At 49.9% G+C, this 8,532-nt stretch overlaps 2 protein-coding genes across 4 annotated transcripts in view; both read right to left on the bottom strand.

Moving 5' to 3' along the window:
- Positions 1 to 6: 6 nt before the first annotated feature.
- LOC108519642 (glutathione S-transferase Mu 5-like) overlaps positions 7 to 8,532 on the bottom strand; it is a 33,836-nt gene continuing 25,310 nt past the window's right edge. For 2 of the 3 annotated variants that reach the window (XM_017858787.1, XM_017858786.1), the window contains exons 3-7: positions 3,510 to 3,574; positions 3,118 to 3,199; positions 2,917 to 3,017; positions 1,645 to 1,740; positions 7 to 1,557 (exon numbers count right to left, since the gene is read on the bottom strand). In XM_017858787.1, the coding sequence (XP_017714276.1) occupies positions 1,372 to 1,557; positions 1,645 to 1,740; positions 2,917 to 3,017; positions 3,118 to 3,199; positions 3,510 to 3,574 (530 nt within the window). In that variant the 3' untranslated portion in view covers positions 7 to 1,371. Of the gene's footprint in view, positions 1,558 to 1,644; positions 1,741 to 2,916; positions 3,018 to 3,117; positions 3,200 to 3,509; positions 3,575 to 4,005; positions 4,082 to 4,368; positions 4,658 to 8,532 lie in introns of those variants that run through there. The other variant, XM_017858788.1, reaches the window with a different exon arrangement.
- The window catches only part of LOC108519643 (glutathione S-transferase Mu 2-like), a 13,809-nt gene continuing 12,653 nt past the window's right edge, over positions 7,377 to 8,532 (bottom strand). The window contains exon 5 of the mRNA XM_017858789.1: positions 7,377 to 7,881. Coding sequence (XP_017714278.1) covers positions 7,834 to 7,881 — 48 coding nt within the window. The 3' untranslated portion in view covers positions 7,377 to 7,833. The remainder of the gene's footprint in view (positions 7,882 to 8,532) is intronic.

Raw genomic sequence — 8,532 nt, 5'->3', positions numbered from 1 at the left:
CCTGGATGAACTGGATAGGGCAAGGGTGAACAAGCAAAAGAAAGGCCAGACCAGGCTCTAATCATTCCCCTTAAAGCACAAAGTCCAAACTTCTCCACCTGGTGCCTGAGCTAAACCTCCCTGTGTCCCTGTGCCCCCACCACATCTCTAGCCCTACTACTGCGAGCCAGGCCACATGACACTCAGGTGTGCTGCACTCAGTCTTACCAGGAATCAACAACCATGTAACTTCTAAAGAATTCAAAGAGATCCAGGGCTCCCTCTCCCTAAAGGGCCAGGGCCAGGGCCAGGATCAGGCAGGCTTCAGGCCCCAGCCCTCAGCTGTTGCCCACTGCTCCCCTTCCACCACCTCTTACATAACCTCAAGGCTGCTCAGCCTGGACCACAGCCACAGCTCATGGGAACTAGCTGAGCAAGCAGGCTTTTTGATGGCGAGTGGGAAAGGGAAACAGATTCCAAGCTCAGAAGCCGGTTGGACTAATGCCTTGAATCCCCAGATCTGTACTAAAGTAGGATTTGCTGCTTTCAAACAACTTCAGCACGGGTGAGGGATGGTTCCCCATGAGTGAGGGGCAGGCCCCGGGCCCGGTACCCAGGTGGTGCCACACACACCTCACAGGCTGCTCTGCCTGCAGGCCTCTCACTGCACTCATTTCCAGGATGGGGCGGTCATCTATGTATCTCCCACTCTGCCTCACACCCTGCCTCATGCAGAGGAGAAGGTCGGTGAATAAGAGTAAAATCAGTGTGCTACTCATCTCACAGGGGGAACACTTGGAACATTGAAGGGAAAAAAGAGAGGAAGAAAGATAAGGAAGGACACTGCCCCAGCACAGAGCACTTCAACACACACTCCTTCAACAGGGGCACCCACATATGTCCCCTAATCCAGCTCCAGCCTCAGCTCCGTATCTCAGGATTTTCCACATGGGGGTCCAACCATGCAAAGCTTCTGGGGGTAGCTATGAATACTGCCTGTGGATTTCGTACTCGACATCAATGCCATGGTGTGTCCGTCCTACTATTGCCAGCTGCATCTGCACTCCTGAAGTGCTCTGCCTCTTCCAAAGCATCCTGGGCTGGATGAGGCCTGAGGATTTTTTCTTTTCTCACAAAAGGGAGAGCCCTGACTGCCACCCATAGATCCAGAGGCTCCCAGGGAGCCCAGCACAACCTCCACTGGCTCTGGGGACTTGAGCAAATGCCTGACCCTCTCATTCTGTTTCTTTATCTCTAAAACAGGCAAGATAATTCTGTCACCCCGTAGGAATGTTGTAAAGTTCAAATTCTACACAATAGGTATAATGTGCTGGGCACGGTTCCTGGCACAAAGCCAGCACTCAATAAATGCAAGTTATTCTTTGTGTAGCTTCAGGACTGGGAAAGTATCACAAAGGAGGGAATGGAACAAGGGTCATCAAAGAGAAAGGAGGATGGGAACATCACCTCAAAGCGGGAGATGAAGTCCTTCAGGTTTGGGAAGGAGTCCAGGCAGCCGGGCTCAACTATACGCTTCATGTCAAGGACATCATAGGCGAGGAAATCCACAAAGGTGATCTGCAGAAGGCCAAGAATGTGTGGTATGAAAACCTCGTAACACATGAAGGAAAACAAATCCCATTCACCATTGCACTCCTCCTTTACCTTGTCTCCTGTAAACCACGGCCGCTTCCCCAGAAACTGTGAGTAGAGCTTCAGCTTTTCAGGGAGTCCCTCCAAGTATTTTGGCTTCAGTTTCTCCTGAGACAGAAAACAGCTGTCACCACCCTCAGACAAAAGCTCCCTGTATAGACATGGCCTCCCCAGGGCTGTGGATGGCCCAGGCTGGCCGCGGGCAAGCAGCCATCTTCCCCACAACTAAAACTGGGACAGTGCCCAGGCTTCAACTGGATACATCAGCATTTATTAGACTCTGACTGGGTGCCAGACCCTACCTGAAGTGATCAGAAGGCAGAGAGGAATGAGATGCTGTCCCTGAATCTGTCCTCACTGTCCTCCCAATGGCCTCTGGGTCAGCCCCAGGAGCGCCTGAGCACCTGGCAACCTCTGGACCCAGACATGGGCAGAATCAAGGATGCAAAGAACCACAGGAGCTCAGGGAAAGAAGTAGAAAGTTCCTTCTAATGCGGTGGCAGAAGAAAACAATGAACATTGAATAGTTTCCAGGGAGATGAGAAGTTCAGGTTGAAAGGAAGAAGGGAGAGCCACCCTCTGGCTGGCTCTGAGCTGTCTCTTATGAAAATGTGTGGATCCCTGTGCATGTCAATGACAGCACTTGGAAACTATTGAGAAGATGCAATTCAAGAGGGCCATTACATTCCTCTATCTTGTACTTGAGTCTGTATATTCTAGGAGCAGGTGAGTGATGTGAACCAGCTGACAGAAATGACCCATGACAGAGGCCAGAGGCAATGAAGGAGATTCTGAACACAAACTTTACCATCTAGGAATTGAATTTCTACCCTGGGATGCCTGGATCGTGTCCTAAGATTGTTGGGAATTGCCTCTGCTTTTGTTGACATTGGAGTCGTGAGAATAACTGTTGATAGTATGGGAAAGCACTTGGAGGATGAGTGGTACCAAGGACTTAAGAAAAGACCAGTGTGTGCAGGAATGCAAGAATCCTGGCCCCAAATCCAAACTCTGCCAGGTGCAGATCACTGGGGAGACTCACAAATTCTGGGTTGTAGCAGATCATGACCAGTTGTATCCGGATGTCCATGATCTGGTTCTCCAAAATGTCCACACGAATCTTCAGAAGAGGAGATGATTCGTGTGGACATTTTGGAGAACCAGGATATAGACGTTTCCAATCAGCAGGCCGGGGTCCGCTACAGGCCTGACTTTGTCAGTCTTTCTCTGGCCTGGGCCAGAAGCCAGGGAAAGGGGTGACTGGGAGTGGGGTGCAGGACTCACAAAATTTGGGTCAAAGCAGAGTCTGACCATCTCCATGCGGTTGTCCATAAGCTGGTTCTCCAAAATGTCCACACGAATCTTCTCCTCTTCTGTCTCCCCACCTGCCACCCACAAAACACAGACTCACTCTGAGCATCGCACCCCAATCCAGCCAAGGAGGAGGCCACCTTCCCCCAACACACTGCAGCCAACCACACTCACACAGGTTGTGCTTGCGGGCAATATAGCGCAGGATGGCGTTGCTCTGGGTGATCTTGTGAGTCCCATCAATCAAGTAGGGCAGCTGGATGAATGGGAAACCGGGGAAGCTCAGTTGGGACACCAGGTTCCCCAGCATCCCCTTCCCATAAGCAAGGGCAGAGAGGAGACTGGGCACTCACTGTGCCTGCTCATGGCAGGCCTGAAATAAGAATACTGTCACATGAACGAATGAGCTTGGACACAGAACATCATGGAAGGGCTGTGTAGACAGCCAGGAGTGACAGGAATTGGGCAGAAGACTCCTGATCCTAACCCCTCTAAGCTGGGGAGAGGACATGCGGTCAGAGACACGTTGCACTTTCCCCCAAAACCGCCCCTTCCCCTGCATCTACATTGGGAAAGTCCAGGCCCAGCTTGAATTTGTCATTCAGCCACTGGCTTCTGTCATAGTCAGGAGCTGTGGTGGGGAAGATGAAGTGAAAACAAACCTCCCAAAAGCCCAGCCCTCCTTCCCCAGGACCCTCCCAAGGAGCCAGTGGCAAGACCCCTGAGACAGGTGGATCTAGAATCTGACCACTCAGTCCCACATCCCAGGGATAAGGGAGAAAGAATGCCGGTGAGGACTCTGGACCCCACAAGGCTAAGGCTTCCAGGGTTTAGGCAAGCCCTGAGGGACACCCATCCCAGTTACCCAGGAAGGGGGCCCAGCATCCCGCCCCAGCATTGTGCCTTGCAAGGACAGACAGCTCCCTTACAGGGGCTCAGGGAAGGGACAGCCTGCAGCTCCAGCAGGGGAGGCCTGCAGAGGCAGCCACAGGTGGCCACCATGGGTTGCTTGGTGCCAACTCAGCAGGAGTGGGCAGGGCCCGGATACGAAGGTGCCATTACCGTGCCCCATCAGGTACTTCTTTTCCTCATAGCTTGAGTCTGTGTATTCCAGGAGCAGGCGGATGGCGTGGGCCAGCTGGGAGAGATGGCCCGCATGCAGCTCGGGTCAGAGATGGCGGGTCCCTGACTTGGTGACTTTCTCTGCACCAGGCGAGCCCCCGTGTACACTGCACTTACCTGTTGCCTCCTCTACCCGCCCCCACCGCCAAACACACACACAGCGTCACGCACAGGCCCTTCTGAGGGCGACCGCCCTGAAGAGGAACGGTCTCTAGACCCCGTCCCTCAGCTGCTCCACACTTCCCTTCCTCCACTTCCCTTCTCCACAGCCCTCGTCCCACCGTCCAGCGGACCCTCGCTCACCCCGCGGATGTCCCAGTACCCCAGGATCATGGGCATGGTGCCTGTTGGTGCGGATTCTGCAGACAGGCCTCAGCCGAGCAGGGCTCAGACTTTATGAGAGACCCAGGGAGGGGAGAGGAGGGGCCTTGCTGCGACCCCGCCCCTCGGCCCGCCACGCCCCTGAAACGCGCCATTCTGAGGCCCCGGAGAGGGCGCCCGGGGCTGGAATCAGTAAGACCCCCGCCCTCCTCCCAGCCCCGAGGGTTCCGGGAGCGAGGTCAGGGCGCCCAGAAGCCGAAGGCGGGGATCATCCTCGGCAGCTTCCCTAACCCACCCTGAGGCTCCACGAGTCCATCTAGCCCTTGCTAAGTCCACAGCGACTTGGCTGTGCGCTTGAAACAGCAGCCAGATCCTAAAGGAGCAAAAAGCTCTACTCCCCTCTCCTCCCGGCCCGCGGAATCCCTCAGCCTTCTCTCCGCTGCCGAGTTCCCGCGGGCTCTGGGAGACTCGGGCTGCTGGGGTCAGACTAAAAGGTGGTGGCCCCAACCTGGGAATTTAATTCAGCCCCTGTCACTGTAAGAGCAGGACTTCCTCTGATTCGAAAGCTACTCCGAGGGCTTTGTCTCCCCTCTAGCCCCGCCTACACAGGAACAGTGTCACTGGTATGCGAAGGACCCCCAGGAAATGGGTCAGAGTAAATGTGGTCTGTGTTTTCTGTTAGGGACCCTCGGGTACTGGGTCCTTTGGTCGTCTGACTATGTACTATGTAAATTAGCCACTTCGTATTTTGACACAATTTATGAATCTAAATTAACGGATCAGACCCAGCAAGTTGGTTAGGTATCTGAGGTGCCCCCTGGAAATGTCCAGCCAGTCCACTAGGTGAACCTCACATAGACCAAAACAGCAACAGCAGCAGTGAGTGCAGTGGCCACAGAGGGCAGGCGAGGGAGGGTGGAAGAACTTCCCAGACCAAACTGAGGGTCAGGCTGCTATTTCTCTAGGCCCAATAATGAGATGCAGATCAACTGGAGAGGAAGAGAGGTTTTATTTCTGCAACTGGTTACAGGTCTGGAAATTACCACCAGACCAATTCAAAATTACAAAGTTTTCCAGAGCCTATATACCTTCTAAGCTATATGCCTACAAGTGAGTGTGCATTCATCTAAAGATATGTGATTAACTTCTTTTTTTTTTTTTTTGAGACAGAGTCTCGCTCTGTCACCCGGGCTGGAGTGCAGTGGCCGGATCTCAGCTCACTGCAAGCTCCGCCTCCCGGGTTTACACCATTCTCCTGCCTCAGCCTCCCGAGTAGCTGGGACTACAGGCGCCCGCCACCTCGCCCGGCTAGTTTTTTGTATTTTTTTTTTAGTAGAGACGGGGTTTCACCGTGTTAGCCAGGATGGTCTCGATCTCCTGACCTCGTGATCCGCCTGTCTCGGCCTCCCAAAGTGCTGGGATTACAGGCTTGAGCCACTGCGCCCGGCCGTGATTAACTTCTTTAATCTATAACTAAGTTCTGGGTCCTGAGCCCTTACTCTGGAGCCTCAGTCTATTTACTTTATTTAAATGAGTCCAGGTGCCAGGGGTGATTACCCTTATCTCATCTCCTGCTATGTCACGGAGGTGTGGGGAGTTCCCTCAGACCCCCAATAAAACTTGTTTAATCTTAAATGGGTCCTGTTAAGAATTCCTTGGTTATTTTGTCATGCTTTAAGGCCCAAGAAAGGCCTAAGCAAAACTCTTGGCGTGCTTTTGTTACATTCCACCCTTTGTATAAAGGCACTGGCTTTTTTTTTTTTTCCTTAACTTTTAATATCTAATCACTCAGTCAGTACTGAGCCAGTTTTTATGGAGGCCTGTGTTAGTGAGACCTGGCTTGCCACAGAACCTCTCCCTCAGAGAAGCCAGAACCCTGTCCTGCTGAGGAGGGAGGTGAGAGGATGGTGGCCAGAGAGGAGCCTGAGGGCTCCCCACAGAACCACAGGCAGGGACCCTCACTTGTCCAGATCCACCATTCTGGACCTGGACCTGGCTCCTGACCCATGTGTGTTCTTCAGTGTGAGACGGTGGCTCCAGTGGCCTTTGAAGTCACACTGTGATATGTGACCCGTGGTACAAGCTCCACAAAAACACTGTTCAACCTGCCAACTTTCTTCTTTCAAGGTAGAAAGGAGACTATTTCGAAAGAGTTGTGCAGTGGCTTGGCCTGGGGTTGACTTCGCTTTGTTTAAAGGATATTACAAATAATAATGGATATATGAAAACAGATGATAGACCTTTAAGGAGAAATCATTTTACAATATAAAGGACAAGGTTATTGCACTGCTCTCTCTCTCTCTCTCTCTCTCTATATATATATATATACACATATATATGTATGTGTGTATGTGTGCATATATATGTGTGTGTGTGTGTGTGTATATATATATATATTTGGTAATTAGCTAAAACGTTGTTAGGACTCCAGAACATGAACCCAGTATATCAAAAAAGTTTCAAACCACCTGGATAATGTGTGGATTGGGGTTGAGTGGCACAGGTAGATTTCATCACATCCCTATTAGGCCACAGAAATCAGGTGGTCGGCAGGTGTCTGCTAAGTTGGGGCACTTGGACACTGTGTCACTGAGGATGGCAAGGCACAGTCCTTGTTGCAAACACTCCCCACCCATCCAGACCTGGGCAGTACTCCAAGCTCAAATACCTGGTAGGTATCCATGTTTAAGAAGCAGTTTTGGCCTCAAAGTGAATTCTCATGTAGATTTTCCTGCATTGAGGCAATAGCACCAGCACAGACACAAGTGCCTGACCCTAGGAATTGTTACATTTCTCATTATGCATTAAGAGTTTATGATTCTGAGTTTATCCATCTTGAGCTGTGAAAGAAAAAATGTCTAGATCCAACTAAAAGAAATGATTTTTTAAGAAAGCTAACACTCATGAGAATAATAATTTTGAAACACATAGAACGGTACTGTTACATTAGTATTCACATATTTGGTCATTCCTTTATTGAAACAACAGTTGTTGAGATCCTACCACATTCCAGGCACTATGAATAAAACAATGCTTCCAGGACACTGTACTTTGCCCATCTCCAACTACATATCAGGTGGGAACTTCAGGGGAGAGATTTTGAAAATATGGGACACTTCTTAGTGTTTTTGCACACTGAGAAGCAGTGGAGTGGGAGAGGGGTTGAGTGCAGGAGAGAGAAGCAGTGCCTGCTGTTGCAAGGACTCTGAGGAGCCAGGAAGACGGGGGCCCAGGCCCCAGGTGGCTTCTTCAGAAGGAGGAGTACAGCTCTGCGGAAGGCAGGAAGGGCTGGACCAGCAGGATCTCCAAAGTAGCTGCCACAGTGGCCACGAGGATCACACCAGCAGGGCAATGCGTCTGTGGACGGGGATCCGGAGCAGCGGGGATGAGGGAAGATGCAAGTGTTCTGAAGGAAGGGGTTGTAGCCAGTTGTCACCACACAGAAACTCAGTCCCGACAGGGCCAGGCCTTCTGGATTTGTATGTGCTGTCCAAACTGCAAAATGTGGACAAGTTCTAATTTTTAAAACAGCACTGGGCCAGACAGTCAAAATGCACTGGGTCCCATTTTACCAAGGGCCTGTAATGGGACCTCTGGACTGGATTTCATAATTCCTTGTGTCTCTTCTGTCAACATTCTTATATTCTCAAGGCAAATTAACAGAAAATCTACATAAAATGTTGTCAGAATTTTGAAAACCAATCTATTAGAAACAAATACTGACAGACAATAAAATGTATCCTACTTCATGGAAATGTATTAAAGTCTCTTAAATATTGTTTGGGTAAACTTAGGAAATCCAAAATATAAAGAATCTTTGCTCCAATCTGAAAAGAAGAAAATAAAAATCACCATATCCAAGATGCTACCAAATTTGAATTGAGAAAACATTTTTCCAACATGCCTGTTATACCAAAAATAAGGCAAACAAACTAGAATTTCAAGAAAGTAGAAAAGGAACAAAGTTAGAAATGGAAAAAGAAGTGGAAGCAAGAAGTTACCTTAAGAAGAATATTGAAACTAACCAATTTGCTTGTTATACATAATACATTATTTTCTTGAAAGTTAGCTAATTATCAGAGTATTAGTACAACAAAAACAAAAAATAAAATTACAAGTTTTTTTTTTGTTTTTTTTTTTTTTGAG

The sequence above is a fragment of the Rhinopithecus bieti genome, unplaced genomic scaffold, assembly GCF_001698545.2.
Source record: "Rhinopithecus bieti isolate Rb0 unplaced genomic scaffold, ASM169854v2 scaffold_48884, whole genome shotgun sequence".
NCBI lineage: Eukaryota > Metazoa > Chordata > Mammalia > Primates > Cercopithecidae > Rhinopithecus > Rhinopithecus bieti.
The sequence above is the reverse complement of the archived record's forward strand: the minus strand, read 5'-3'. Positions and strand labels throughout refer to the sequence as shown.